Raw genomic sequence first — 14,664 nt, forward strand, 5'->3', positions numbered from 1 at the left:
TTATGGTACAAATCATTCATTCAATTGCACTATACATAACAAATACAGCACATGGAATACAAAATTGATTCAACAGGTATTTTTTTATTTAATAGAACCTTAAATTAGAATGGAAACTGGTTTCTAGTGTGGATACTTACTGTACATGTTAACCTGAGGCAACTTTGCAGAGGCATTGTGGTGGGTCTTGGTGGTTAATAGCCACACACCTGGGAAAAACGGATATTGCTGTGGCATTGAACACCCTTACGACACCCATTTTTTCTGGCATTTTAAATCACAATGGTATCAACCTGAGAATATACATTTTATACTTCTTATTTACCAGGGCTGATTCAGTCATGTGGATGCAAGCAAAACCATCTAAATTGGTGAAGATAGGAAAATTATACATCCAAATTTGAATAACCTTATGATTTCCTTCCTATGAGTAAGATTCATACATGGACAGGTCATTCGTTACAGGGTACATGCATCTTGAAAATGTAACAAATAGCCACAACACTAGTTTGAGTTAATACAGTGTCAGTTGAACCTTTTAGCCTTTGGCTTCATTTGTCTTGTGGTCACATTATTCTGTATGCGACAATCAGTACTGAAAAATCATGTAGTGTGTTCCTGCTGCTGCAGATATTATACAGAATCAATGTGGTGGACACTTTGTGCAGTAAACAGACCTCTAGTGTAACACATTACACCACACAATACAATGAGGGAACTTAAAACACTGAAGAAGAAAAAAAATAATAAGGAAAACACTTCCAAGATTGTCAGTACAAACACAGAGTGCAATCCCGGTTTCTCCGACTCTTCTTCCCATCCGCACTCCTTCTCGTTTGGAACCCACCCCAAACATTTATCAGACTCCCCCCCGCCATTAGGGGTTTCAAGTTTTATCAGACATTACAATAAAAAAAAGTAAAAGGATTCCCCTCTTTTATTCATTAGCGGCATGATTTTCCATGGAGCAGCAGGGGGATACATAAAAAACAAAATGCAATCTGGGAGGAAAATGCATGGGGTCAATTTTAACCCATGGTCTCATCACAAGAATAACAAGAGCTTTTTCTTTTACTCTTCTGACAAAAAATCTAAATCTCAAGTTCAACAATTACAATGAAAGTAACTAATAACAAGAGTAGTCATAATAATAAAAGGCATTTCAATTCTTTTTGCATCTCTTTTTTCTCTTAAATACAGGGATGCCGACAGGCATTATTTACAGCGCGACCCCCCCACACCCCTCTCCGCCCTGTGAAGAGAGGTGTGATGAGGTCAATGAGGCCGGCTGCTGGACTCCGAGGTCCGCCGCTGACGTGGAGTGCTGTGGCCGTTCATGCAGCCGTTGTGGCGCTTGCTTAGTCCACCGTTGAGAATGTCTTGGATGTGCTGTACTATCAAGTTGATGGCCACTGCAGGAAACGAGGAGACGGAGATGATTATCAAGAGTTTAAAAAGTTAACTAATTTAGCACTGTACTTCTAAAACACTGTCAGACTCTTGTTAAAAATGATCAAAACTGACTAACAGAGTTAGCTTAATGTCTTTATCCCACACTCTCCTTCAGAATCTGGTGCCTACATTACCCACAATGCAACTCACACTGATTTTTAAAATTACTGAAAATTAAGCTTCAGTTTCATCCTCTTTAAGCCTCAGTTTAGTTTTACATTAAACCAAGGTTAAATTTTATTGGTGCACCAAAACTCTGAACTGCAATTTAAAGCTACTATAAGGAGTATTTAAACAGTTATGACAGTCTCGATTGAATACTGATGCCTTAATGTTGGAACAGAGCTCTGCTTAATTTTATATTAAATTTACTTCTTTTAAACTTGTTTTTACTAGAACTTGATCTTCAATTAATCTCTGTTGGTGAAACTCAGTCTCAGTCTCCAAAACCAGCTGACAGTCACGATACTTCATGCATCTCCCAAACTTGGAAACTATTCCTACACTGACCGACACAAACGAAACGTCTGCGCACTGTCTGATAATTGTCCTTACCAAGGTTATCTGCTCCTCGGGGAATAATCACATCTGCATACTTCTTTGTCTGGTGGAAATAAAGAGAAGGTCAACAAATTAACACAAAATACAAACAAATATTTCAATAAGGTTTCCTTAAAATTTGGTGTAACATTTTACAGGTAAAAAAGTAAAACATGAGCTCCATGCTTTAATACTCCGATTGGCCCAAATGCATCTTTGGCCTTTCTGTTCGACATCGGCTGACGTGCATTAAAAATATCATATCTGTTCTATATTTATATTGTCTGATAATGCCAGCCGTCGGTGTTACAGATGCTTTTGAATCAGGAGCATCACTCACTGGTAAACAGAACTCCTCAAAGGCCGGTTTCACAAAAGTGATGTACTGAGACAGAACTTGCTCCAGCTCTCTACCACGCTCACCGATGTCTCTTAGAACTGAAACAGAGGGGGAAAAAAACAACAAGATTGACAATATTAAACACAAGGCATTTAACAAAATGACAAAATACATCTGTGTAAAAGCCACACCAGTATTCAGCACCAGTGTTCAGTGGGAGAAATTAAACTGGTGTTAAAAATGTTCCTGCTGCAATAAAACTACTTGTGTCTATAATAATCTGCACTTTTGGATTATAATTTAATGAACACTTAAGTTAGGCGAGTCACAGCCTACACACCTCGGCGTGAGAGTCGTGTGTCTGGATCTGTGTCAACAAACAGTTTCATCTGGAACAGGTCTCTGATTTCCTGTGAGTAGAACATGAGGATGCCCTCGAACAGGACAACATCAGCCGGATACACCGTAACAAACTCCTCTTTCCTGGAACAAAACACACAGAAGAGTTTCCTTCTTGTGGTCAGTGACTAACAGACGTGGTCTGTTAGAATAATTATAATAACAACATAATACCTCAAACACAGGAACCTGTTTAACTTGACATTTAAGATTAGCATCTATTCTGTGGAACACAAACAGACAGAGGTGCTCACCTGGAATGAGTGACAAAGTCATAAACTGGGATCTGGACCGTCTTCCCCTGCAGGATCTGTCTGAGTGTCTGCATGATCAGCTCATTGTCAAAGGCATCTGAGGATAAGAAAAAGGCAAACGCTCAGTTGCCATGTTCATGGGATCATTTAACCCAGTTACCCCCAGCTCGGCGTGCGCCCACCGACACGTGGGGCCCTTAACGCCGCATGTTTGGTAACCTAGGAATCCCTTCCGTGTAACAGGTGTTGGCTTCAGTCTCTGAGCCTTGAAGCAGCTGCTTCTGAGAAAGGCCTGCTGACTGCGAGGATTTAAAGTCAGCCGAGAAAGGAAGCAGGAGCAAGAGGGGGGCAAAGCCAGTCACTCCAAAAATGGAGTCCCATGCTTCTGCCAAAAACACACTAGAAAAAATGATCAACGTGGCAGCAAAGCATGCTGCTGAACACGTTGTATTCTGTTTTGAACATTTTCACATTACACCAGCTATCTTCTAGCTCTGTTTTGCTACTTATGCAAGACTCAGATCTTTAATCTGAGCAGTGATAAAGCAGCATCAGATGTTATCAATTCCATGAATTATTGTATGTGAAACCTGCAGATTAAGTTTAAAATTCTAGATTAAGTATCAGGGGCCTCATTACAGAAACATTTCCTAACTTCTTGTCTTATCTCAAGTTTCAAAGATTGGATATTTCCCCATCTTCCTGTTACAGAAGCGATTCTTAAACTCATAACTGTGTCTGATCTCATCTCAGCACTTGTATCTTTTTGGCAGTGATTTTGAATTTAGGACAGGAAACTCTAAGGAAATTCTTTGGTAATGACAGCTCTTTAACAGCTAAATTCCTACCCTCATGTAGAAAAAAGAAAAATCCTGACCTGAGATTAGAAAGGATTTCAGACTTTAGCAAGTTCCTGTAATGAGGCCATTGGTTTCAGAACGTTAAAAAAAAATCTGTGATACATGTAGCACATGCTGCAGGCACACGAGGCGTAGCAACAACTATTCAGCGTCTGCATACCTGGATGATCAAAATTGAACTGGCCCTTTAGTGCCTTGGCTTTCTGCTCTGGAGTCAGCACCTTGTAGAAGCTATCCTGGCTGAGGATCGCCACCTGCCGCTGGTGGTGGTCGATCTTGTTCTGGCCCAGCAGCTCCATGATTTTCTCACATACTGACGACTGCAGAGACAGAGGAAAATGCTGGAGGTCACTGGGGAGGCAGTGGGATGAAAAACTGCAGCAACAGCAGCGAAAATATGAGTGAAAACATTGCAGTGACAACTGGTTTCAGTTCAGTCCACACTGCACAGAGATGACATTTGTGTTAAACTCACAGTCATATTTGCCAGGAAACAGGGTGGGTGGGTGATTTCCCCACTCTGTATGAGTCAGCGAACACACACCCATAGGTGATCTGCCCGGTGGCGCACCATGTTTGTCCCCTCTGACCTCCCCACCTAAATGAATCTCATACCCAGTGCTGACTGGGCATTCCCCGGCTGCCCCGAGGCTCTGATGCCTTTGTGTCCATGAAACTGTGCTACAATGAATTTGGACGCCCCCACTCGGGAGGTAGGAGGTTGTGTCAACGCACTCGAATGCAACAATATCAGACAAAAGGACATGACTTCGAACACAGGGATTTGACATTTAATGAGCCAATCTATCAACTTTTTTAAATACTTCAATGATAAGCTGACAAACCGACTTGTCTTGTCAGGAAATCCATTGATTTAGTTATTCATAAAGCACTTTTGAGCAAAATTAAGTTGAATTTTTTTTTTCTATATTGCTACTTTTTATTGGTCTATCACCTGCCTGAAATGGCTTTTGGGACGTGCAGGACTACTAAACATTCTCCAAGTCACTTTTAGAGCCTGACAGAAACTGGATTTTTAGAGACGATACTATTATCAGGCCGTAAAAAAAACGATCAATATAAATATAAAATCCAAAATGACATCAGTGCACTTAACGGTTAAACTTTCACTGCCATTTTTAATAATTAGAAATTAGGGCCAGACTGGTATGTCAGCCCAGTATTGACCTAGCACATCTAATCAGTGGCAACGTATATGATGATATGTCTATATCGGCCACAAAAATATGACATCGGTCGAGCTCCACTAATAAATAAAAAAAACTGAATTAAGAAAAAGGATCAAATATACACAAACGCTACCTATTAAAAAACATTATGCTGTGCAGAACAAAAAAGCACCATATTTGCAGATACAGATATTGCTGTCCAAGGCCAATAATATTCTCTGGCTCTCATCAATTTCAAGACAGTTTTCTTTGGTGCCCTGCCAACGTCAGTATTTGACATTCACATTAATTTGGCCATGTTAGTCCATCATCATTGATGGCTTAATGGATGCTGCAACGTATCTGCTAAAATATTTTCCCATCAATAGAGTTTCCCAAGAAAAGCCGATCTATGCTTGACTTGACCAATGAAAATACAGAACAATCTGCATTGCTGCCGCACTGAAGGGAGGGGGGGCTGCTTTCACAGGATGAGGCTAAAATTACACGATCCAACCCCACGAACAACCAAGTTAGTGATTAAAACTCGTCTAGTCTGGCGTCAAAACAGTACAGACAAGCCTTCGTCCAGTCCCTTGTGAGGGGTTTTCAGGAAGGAAAACAACACATGCTCAGTGTCAACGTGCCGATATCTGGGACAGACTGGAGTCATGCGAGTCTTGGCCTTCATATCTAATTCTGTAATCTACCTAAACTCAGAGTGAAACAAAGATTTCAGAGCTTTGGTTTTAAAGAACATCTCGGCTGTGCTTCTCTCACTGTGCGGATTTTCGGTACAACTTCCAGGTGTGGTTTCTAGCACCACTCTCAGACGCAAAATTACAGTCGGCTCATAACAAAGAAATCCAATGACGTCTTTAAAAATACTCACGGTGTGTGTGTGTGTGTGTGTGTGTGTGTGTGTGTGTGTAATTTCAGTGAGCAAGAAGCAGGTCAGAGGCGGCGAGCCACCGCTGGTTTAGCACCGTGACTGCCCACGCATCCGCGCAAGTTATAACAATAATAATAATTTCTGTTAAGGTTGAGCTACTCATCCCGGACAAAACCGATTTATTGTTGAAACTGTATCCGCATAGAACAAAGAGACGTGGGCGCGATGGCTTTAAAGAAATCTTTCGATCTGTTGTTTCCCGCTGGCGCCTGCGTCTGTTATCATCCGTTACGTTGGACCAACATCTAGGTTAACGGTAGAGGTTACCTCAGGTCACTAAAAAATGCGGTTAACGTTATACAACGGGTAATTTCCTGGTAGAAAAACACAGTTACAGTCGGATACAGATATTCTAAACAGGAAACAAGTGGAGTTCAATGTTTACAAACAGCTCCGTTAGCCCTGAGGCAAGCTAACACCAGCCAGCTATTGTCTAGCGCAGCCGGCTAGCGTGTGATGGAATTTAGCATGGCGGCTAAGTGAGCTAACATCAATCTCCACGTAGACTAAAGTTAGCCGGTCCTGCTAACAACCGCCTTCCCCGTACGGAAAGAGAAAGGCGCATCTCAACAAACTCAAAGTCCAGTAAAACAGGCGTGCTAAGCTAGCTAAACTAGTGCTAGCTGTGAGCTGGCTGGTTAAACAGATGATAGAGCTGTCAATCAAGCCTCAACGTTGCTTCGCTGAAGCCACGCGGTCACCGAGCAGCCGGCTGCCGACTGACCATCTGCCGTGAATTTAGCTCAAAATCTGACCATGACAGTTCGCGAAAACCGACAAATGAGTCAGCGAGGGTGCTAACCTTTCCGCTGGCGGTGCCTCCGGAGACACCGATGAGAAAAGGTTGTCGAATAATGTTGGTGTTCTCGTCACGGTCCCTTAGATGTGTCTCACTGTCCCCGGCCATACTTGCAATGTGCTGTCTGAGCTGCAGTGCTGGAAGATCATTGTGGCGAAGCTCCTCCCACAACGGCGCCGCTTCTTCTTCTTCGACGTTTATTGGCGGTTGGCAAACAACGAATAGGCTCATCACCGCCCCCATCCGGAAATAAATATGGATCACAACTTCTTTTTGTCAAGGCACAAATAAATGTATCCATCCATTGTTTGTTTGTTTACTTTCTGCTAGTTAATTAAGTAATCCTAAAAATCCATACACTAAAATAGCATCAGAGTTCTTAATTCGTGAATTTCTCTTGACCTCCCACTAACTTAGGCTATTCCATGGTACTTCACAGCTGCAGAAATGTTATACTATTTATACTAACTATAAAAATATCCCAGTAAGACCCATGATTTGGATTTTGTATGTTGTATTTATATCAAAATGTCTTGTCTGTTGACTGAATGTCTGTTCTGTAAAACACAAAAAGTGAACTTGTATCTGAACAAATGATTGCTCTTGTCTCTTCTACCCACTGCGATGGAAACAGTATTGCAAGCATTTCTCCCGTGCAAATTTAATATTCCCCAATTATCCTTCCTCTGTTTTGAAATGAAAATCTGTTACATAAATGCTGCTCCTATTTGATTTAACTCAGTGTGGATCTGGATCTAAGTTTCACAGTGGCGCCTCTTCTTCTTCTTCTTCCTAATTTACGGCGGTTAGCATCCAGTTTATTGATGCATTACCGCCACCTTCTGCTCACAATCTAAATACACTCCCAATTTTATTTACATTAATTTACATTAAATCACACGTGTTTTACGATATAGTTTAATCTTAATGCGTGTCCGGTTTGACTTAAATTAAACTATTAATTTGTGATTATGAGATTTTTTTGTGTTTGACAGTGAAAATATCCAATCGTTTGATACGTTCGACTGACTGGATGACTGTTAACGCTCAAGCCCCGCCTCCAGGTTGGGTAGTGTCTAGAAGGGAACCCCAGACCCGCAAAAAATCTCGCGAGAGTGACCATTAAAAAAAAAACAAATCATGATCTTTCCCTGAAATTAATTAGTTTTTTTGTCCACAGCCATACCTAGACATTAGCTACAAATTGTCAATTATAAAATATGTCTATTTTGTGCAACGCGTATAATAAATTAACAATGCGTGAAAATCTCGCGAGAGTTAAAAATCAAGGGTTCCTTTCCAAACACGACCTGCAGGTTGAGCCTCGGCAGAGCAATGCTACGTTAACCGAACACTATATGAGCTGTTATTCATATTCATAACATTAAAAGCGTAAAACGTGCGAAGGAGCCACTACGTAAGTTTACCAAGAACTAAATACATTGGTGAAACATTACACATGATAAAGTGAGAGAAAAATAACCAACGTTTTGTAAACTTGGTGCAGCTAACTGCTGAAGTGAGTTTAGTTAGTTGAGTGGAACTTATGTGACGTTTTCTAATGTTGTCGGTTTTGCTTTATTAGGTGTCAGTGTTGTACGGCGTTAACTTACAGTATGTATTGTATGTTTTACAGTTATTGGCTAAACTCCGAGCGGTAGAGCCAGTTTTATTATGCTGCTCCAGAGACTCGGTGCGTCCCTGCAGCGGCCCGCTGCTGCTCCGCTCGCTGCGGCGGTACGGTGCGTCTCCTCGGGCTCAGTGGACATCACGGCCCCGCTGAACTTCTGGGCTGGGAAGAGGAGGACGAGCCGAGAAAAATCCAACAAGGAAAATGTTTACGAACCTGCAACAGGTAATTTACATAAGCTGCCCGTCTTTTCACATTATTGACACAGTTTCCTAACTGGACTTTGGTCACTGTTGCCTGTGTGAAGATGTCTATATGGTGATTTTAACAGGTCATGACATTCTTAACACTCTCTTGTTGTCTTTCTGCATTATAGCTCTACATGTTATATTCTTTTATTTCCTTATCCAAGGACAGTCAGCTGTGCACACGTTGTTTTCAGCAGCACATTCCTCTACCTGCTGACCCATATAGTACATTAGTCAAACCTGGCCACTTGCCTGTTCCTTGTCTGTTACTTAATTCTTAGTAAGTTGTATTTTAAAGCTGTTTGTGTCCTATTTTCTAGTTTTAACTTGGACCGCTTAAAGGGGTAGCCCACCCCAGAATGAAAATTCAGCCATTATCTACTCACCCTCATGTCGATTGAAGGTCAGGTTTATTTTGTTAGTCCATAGAACACTGCTGCACCAAGCAGGTGGACTGAGGTAACTAGGGCTTTCACCCAGATTTACATTTTATTTCTTACACTGGACTGCTTTTGTGTTCTCTTTAACAATATGCAGTGGCAATGAGTCCATCTGTACATGACTGTTTTCTGCACCATACTTAACTTTTTGTTGCACATGGTTTTTGATAACTGTGTTGAGCTAACTGAGAGAATAACCTTTTATATAATATCTTCATTGACTGCGCCACCAGTACATTTCTGACAAATTTAATAAAGCGGAAGTGGAGCTCTGACTGTCGTGCACACCTGTAAGGACACTGTAAGGCATAATGCACATTGAACCTGTACTAAGTAAACAAAAAAACTCAGTGAGATGGCCTTGACAAATAAAAATTATGTAACCCTTTGTTTGTATATTTAACTTGTGTACTTAGCTGTCATCACTGTGATATGCTTCACTTGGCAGGGCGAGTCTTGTGTCATTTGGAGGCATGTGGTGCCGTGGAGGTCGATCAGGCCGTGGAGGCTGCCAAGTCAGCCTTCGGCCACTGGAGCAAAATGTCTGGGATGGAGAGAGCCAGGGTCATGATAGAAGCTGCACACATCATAGAGGTGTGTTTTCTTTTTTTGTTTTTTGTCCATTTGTATGTTCACGATAAAATGTTTGTTGGTGCAAAGACCACACAAGAATTGTTGCAGAGATGATTTTGATCATAGGCTTTGGCCTGGTTTCTTCAAAGCATTCAACGTGCTGAACCCAAAAAAACCCAACCTGAACGCCAAAAAGTTGGGAGGCTGCATGAAACGTAAATGAAAACAGAATGAAGTGTGTTTAATACAAAGACAAGATATGTAATGTTCAAACTGAAAAAAATATACACTTATTCTGAATTTGATGCCTGCAGCATGTTCAGAAAAGTAGTGACAGGGGCATGTTTACAGCTGTGATACATCAGGGATAATAGCTTCTACCTCTAATTTAATTTTACTCAATGTAAAGTGTCCTGTACTGTAATCCAGTGATGGATCTTAGATGTTACGTTCCAATTATCTTAACTTATCCTGGCTTTCGTGTGCAGAGCAGGAGAGAGGAAATAGCTCAAATGGAGGTGGTCAACAATGGGAAGACCATCACAGAGGCCCGACTGGATGTGGACTCTGCCAGACTGTGTATAGAGTACTATGCAGGACTGGCCAGCACCCTGGCAGGTTGGTACAGTACGTCTCTCTCTCTTTAGTTACATTTTTTCTCTCTTTCAAAGAGTGGTGTGGCTGGAGGCAAATAATATAACCAATAGAGGCACAGGACATTCAGTCAGTGTTATAAACTGTTATTCATGCTTTTTATTAACTACAAGATTTAGTTGGAATATGATGACACACGAGTCCCTTTCGAGATGATATTGAAAATGTGATTTAATGGACTTCATGGTTCATCTTTAACACACATTGCTATCGGGATGAAGCTCGCACCTGCTACCTTGCTAACTTCAGGGTAAACACTGTCTGTGGCAGGTAAAAAAATTAGGTATCATGACAGATAAGTTTTTCTTATATTAATAAATATTATTATTCTTAAAAAGCAGCACTTAAGAATACATGAGGATTCAGGTGACATGATATGTTCCATATTTCTACTGTCAGGGACCAGTAATTCAGGGTTTCCAATTCAAAAGTTTTCCACATAAATTTAAGAAGTGTCAGACAAAAGAAAATTGAGTGGCTGATAGAAATTGTTCAGTGACCTGCCACAGTGAGAAAAAAAAAGTCATTTTAGACCTTGATTGCTGTTGTACATGTTAGTAGAAGAACAAAGTTTATGCAAAAATGTTGCATAAATGACATACATTATTCAGATTTCCGGTGTCTGCACTTTTTAAAACTTAAATCTTAAAAAGCAAATTTTTTTAACCCTTTGTTTTACTGTCTATACTTCTTTTCCTTTGTCAAGGCCAACATGTCCAGCTGCCTGGAGGATCCTTCGCCTACACCCGCAGGGAGCCTCTGGGAGTCTGTGTCGGCATCGGTGCTTGGAATTATCCTTTTCAGATCGCTGCCTGGAAATCAGCTCCAGCGCTGGCCTGCGGTATGGGATACTTCTGAAGCTGTCAAGATAAGATATTGTCAAGATAAATTATTAGCTGTCACCCAAAAATGCAAAGTCAGTCATTATCTATGCACCCTCGGCTGATTTAAGATCAGGTTTATTTCGTTAGTCCGCAAAACTTTGCATCTTATATTTGTTAACTATTTTTCTGTATTTGGTTGTCAAACTCTTCGAGATTTGTATTTCTGTGACATTGTGATATTGCATATTAAATTTAAATGACAGTTAAACACGTTTAGTCCTGAAAATTTAAACAGCATTTCACCTGTAGATGGCACTACAGCAACATGGTGAATTTAACTGGTCATATCCCAGTGGTCATGAGTACGCATGTCTTTACACAAATGTTTTGGTGCAACAAGTCCTCACATTCACAGTTTAGACTTTGTCTCAAAATCACAGCAGCTGTCTGTGTCAATCACTATTTATATTTATAAAGAAGATATGTGTAATTTGTAACATCGTGCAGATTTGACAGGTATAATCTATGAGTCTTACTTGTTTCTTCTTGTCTGGCACCTGTAACAGGTAACTCCATGGTGTTCAAGCCATCACCGGTGACACCTGTGACGGCGGCCCTGTTGGCAGAGGTCTATGACGAGGCTGGAGCTCCAGAGGGGCTGTTCAATGTGGTGCAGGGCGGCCAGGAGACCGGCAGCCTACTCTGCCACCACCCTGACGTCGCCAAGGTGTCCTTCACCGGGAGCGTGCCCACAGGAAAGAAGGTCAGTGATATTTACAAGTGAACTTGTCTTGGTTTTATTAGTAACAGGTATTTTCTGTACTAATGTGGATAATCGACCCACAGATTATGGAGATGGCGTCCAAGGGGGTGAAACCTGTGACTCTGGAGCTCGGGGGGAAATCTCCTCTGCTCATCTTTCAGGACAGCGACATCGAGAACGCTGTGAGGGGAGCTCTCATGGCCAACTTCCTGTCTCAAGGCCAGGTAGACAGATGCTGTTACAATGCCAGCTTTGTCCAGTGTAAACATGTTATTTGATACGATTAAATGTGTCACAGGTCTGTAGCAACGGCACCAGGGTGTTTGTTCAGAGGGATATTCTGCCCGAGTTTGTTGAAGAGGTGGTGAAAAGAACCCGCGCGATCGAGATAGGAGACCCACTGGCGGAGAGCACCCGAATGGGAGCGCTGGTCAGCCGTCCTCACCTGGACAAAGTCCTGTCCTTTGTTGATCAGGCAAAGAAAGAGGTAAGACTTTTCCTAACAGCTTAACTTAGCTTTGTATAAACAGTCTATTTAGAGCTTGATGTAAATTGTACTGTTTGTAGGGAGCTACAGTGCTGTGTGGAGGGGAACCTTTCATCCCATCAGATCCCAAACTCAGAGGTGGATTCTACATGACTCCATGTGTACTGGGTAAGACGGTGCATTCAGAAGACTTTTTAAACTTTTTGATTATAGCGTGGCAAACTATCACTATCATCACTATCTCACTACAGTTTAGATAGGTGACTTCTTCCAGAATATTTTCTTCTACTATTGTGTATTTTTATTTTTCTTATTATTATTTTGTCATTTATTACTTAAAGTACTGTTATTTTTTTTAACGGAGCATCCCAAAGTTTTCCACCACTGTACTTGTATAACTGGTTGGACAATAAACATCTTGAATCTCTGAGGTCACACTGGTGACGCTACACTCGTGTCCTTTGTTTTTTTCTTCCTACAGGCGACTGCACAGATGAGATGACCTGTGTGAAGGAGGAGATCTTTGGTCCTGTCATGTCTGTGTTGTCTTTTGAGACAGAAGAGGAGGTGCTGCAGAGAGCCAATGACACCACCCTGGGCCTGGCGGCAGGAGTTTTCACAAGGTAGGTCGGCGATGAGGCATCACGGGCAGCCTCATGGGCTAATAATGGGATTTTTTTAACCGTGATTTAACTAGGGATGCACCTGCCTGAGCTTCCTCATGTCTGTGGAGGAGAAGGCGAAGGGAAACAACTTGCTTTAACCATAGATCATATATTAAATAAGACCTCAACCTGTTTAATATAACATCTTTGGCTGCAATTCGCTATTTGGACTGCAGTACTCATTTCTGGACAGGCAGGTGCTCCTTTAGGTTGAAAGCAGCAAAATGACCTGTAATATTTAGCAAAAAAGTTAAATAATTAATTGATATGTCGGTAAAGGCCAGTGCAGCTGGCAGCACATTAGTGCCTAATTGTTGTCAGTGTTAATGTTATTTTTGGCCAAAAAGTTATAAATACAGGTAATTGTGTTTTTTTTGTGTGTGTCTGCAGGGATGTGAGGCGAGCACATCGTGTGGTGGAGCACCTCAAGGCTGGTTCCTGTTTCATCAACAACTACAACATCACTCCTGTGGAGGTGCCCTTTGGAGGCTTCAAAATGTCAGGTACAGTCTGTAGTTACCGCGCAGACCGGGAGCCAAACTTAATTTACGCCAAGTTTTAAGAATGACCCAAGTCTGACTGCAGTAAATATGCAAAAAAGGAAAATTGTGATATTGTGCTCGCTTGCAGAATCATACAGCAGAACACAGAACACCATCAGTGGTTAATCTGATCATTGTTTGGAGGACTTCTCTATTTAAATACCTAGTTTCAATACTCTCCGGTCAGATCAGCTGAAGTGAAAGTAAACTTTAAATCTCTGCATTCGCCAGGCATTGGGCGGGAGAACGGCCAGGTGACGATTGAATACTACTCCCAGCTGAAGACCGTGTTTGTGGAGATGGGAGATGTGGACAGCTTATTCTGAGAGGAAGGTGGCGGAGCTGTAAACACCGACCCAGAGACTGAAACAAACGATCTGGACCAGAACACCTCCATCACGCAGGGAAGGACCATCAAACGCTGGCGCTCAAAGTGATGAGAAACAAGCCACGATGAAGGGAAATGAAGTCTGTCCAGAAAACGAGCCATGATGATTCTCTGAATGTGAAGAAAATGTAACACTGAGGCAATCAGAAACAACTAGCTGACTGATCAAATTAAAGATTGTTCTCAGTTTTTACTGAACTTTGGATGATTTCAGCTTCTAAAGGATGAGATTCGAGTCTAATATTGTGATACATGATTTGCACTGTGTGTTTTCTTGCTTAATATATTCTGTCATCCGTGTACAGAATAACATCTTACAGTGTTGTTTACAAGTCAAACTTTATTTCTTAAACAATACATGTCAATATATTTTTATACAGGAAAAATACTAAAAAATGAAGCACTTTGTATTGATTTAATTAATCTAGATTGTTCACTCCGTGTACACCTTTTGTACAATGTTGACTAAATTAGAACTGTGACAGTAACATCGTGCCTTGTAGGTAGAGATAATAATGTATGGAACCTGTCCAACACATTTTGCTTATCAGATCAGTTGTAACGTAACATTAAACTGTTTAACATGGCAGTAAAATGAAGAAATGGTTCATGTTTGTGTTTAACTTCACTGTCATTTTGTGTAATGTTGTATCTAAATTCTTCTTTTCTTCTTTGCCAGATTTTT

General features: G+C 41.2%; 2 protein-coding genes across 3 annotated transcripts; one reads left to right on the top strand and one right to left on the bottom strand.

The window, feature by feature from the left end:
- Positions 1-919: 919 nt before the first annotated feature.
- On the bottom strand, positions 920-6,928 carry uck2b (uridine-cytidine kinase 2b). 2 transcript variants are annotated; one of them, XM_084732190.1, is made up of 7 exons: positions 6,769-6,928; positions 4,006-4,165; positions 2,986-3,082; positions 2,673-2,815; positions 2,333-2,430; positions 2,008-2,056; positions 920-1,412 (listed from the first exon to the last, which is right to left on the bottom strand). In XM_084732190.1, the coding sequence occupies exons 1-7, from the start codon at positions 6,871-6,873 to the stop codon at positions 1,276-1,278; spliced, it is 789 nt and encodes a 262-aa protein (XP_084588316.1). In that variant the 5' UTR covers positions 6,874-6,928; the 3' UTR covers positions 920-1,275. The 2 variants fall into 2 exon arrangements, with proteins under 2 accessions (XP_084588316.1, XP_084588317.1); XM_084732191.1 differs by lacking the exon at positions 6,769-6,928 and adding an exon at positions 4,321-4,759.
- Positions 6,929-8,028: 1,100 nt separating this feature from the next.
- aldh9a1b (aldehyde dehydrogenase 9 family, member A1b) lies at positions 8,029-14,398 on the top strand. The gene is made up of 12 exons (XM_084732446.1): positions 8,029-8,182; positions 8,402-8,620; positions 9,532-9,677; positions 10,145-10,274; positions 11,017-11,151; positions 11,701-11,897; positions 11,981-12,121; positions 12,196-12,384; positions 12,465-12,552; positions 12,866-13,007; positions 13,440-13,552; positions 13,823-14,398. Exons 2-12 carry the CDS (start codon positions 8,440-8,442, stop codon positions 13,915-13,917), a joined length of 1,557 nt encoding a protein of 518 aa, XP_084588572.1. The 5' UTR covers positions 8,029-8,182; positions 8,402-8,439; the 3' UTR covers positions 13,918-14,398.
- The last annotated feature ends 266 nt before the right edge of the window (positions 14,399-14,664 follow it).

This window comes from Lutjanus erythropterus, chromosome 12, assembly GCF_056507025.1.
Source record: "Lutjanus erythropterus isolate fLutEry1 chromosome 12, fLutEry1.hap2, whole genome shotgun sequence".
In the NCBI taxonomy this organism is placed as follows: Eukaryota; Metazoa; Chordata; class Actinopteri; order Lutjaniformes; family Lutjanidae; genus Lutjanus; species Lutjanus erythropterus.

Coding starts and splice junctions, on each gene's coding strand:
- uck2b (XM_084732190.1), bottom strand. CDS start 6,873: ATGGCCGGGGACAGTGAGACACATCTAAGGGACCGTGACGAGAACACC. Junction 2,431..2,672: donor CACACGACTCTCACGCCGAG/GTGTGTAGGCTG, acceptor CCTCTGTTTCAG/TTCTAAGAGACATCGGTGAG. Junction 2,057..2,332: donor TTGAGGAGTTCTGTTTACCA/GTGAGTGATGCT, acceptor TATTTCCACCAG/ACAAAGAAGTATGCAGATGT.
- aldh9a1b (XM_084732446.1), top strand. CDS start 8,440: ATGCTGCTCCAGAGACTCGGTGCGTCCCTGCAGCGGCCCGCTGCTGCT. Junction 11,898..11,980: donor GCGTGCCCACAGGAAAGAAG/GTCAGTGATATT, acceptor ATCGACCCACAG/ATTATGGAGATGGCGTCCAA. Junction 13,008..13,439: donor GCGGCAGGAGTTTTCACAAG/GTAGGTCGGCGA, acceptor GTGTGTCTGCAG/GGATGTGAGGCGAGCACATC.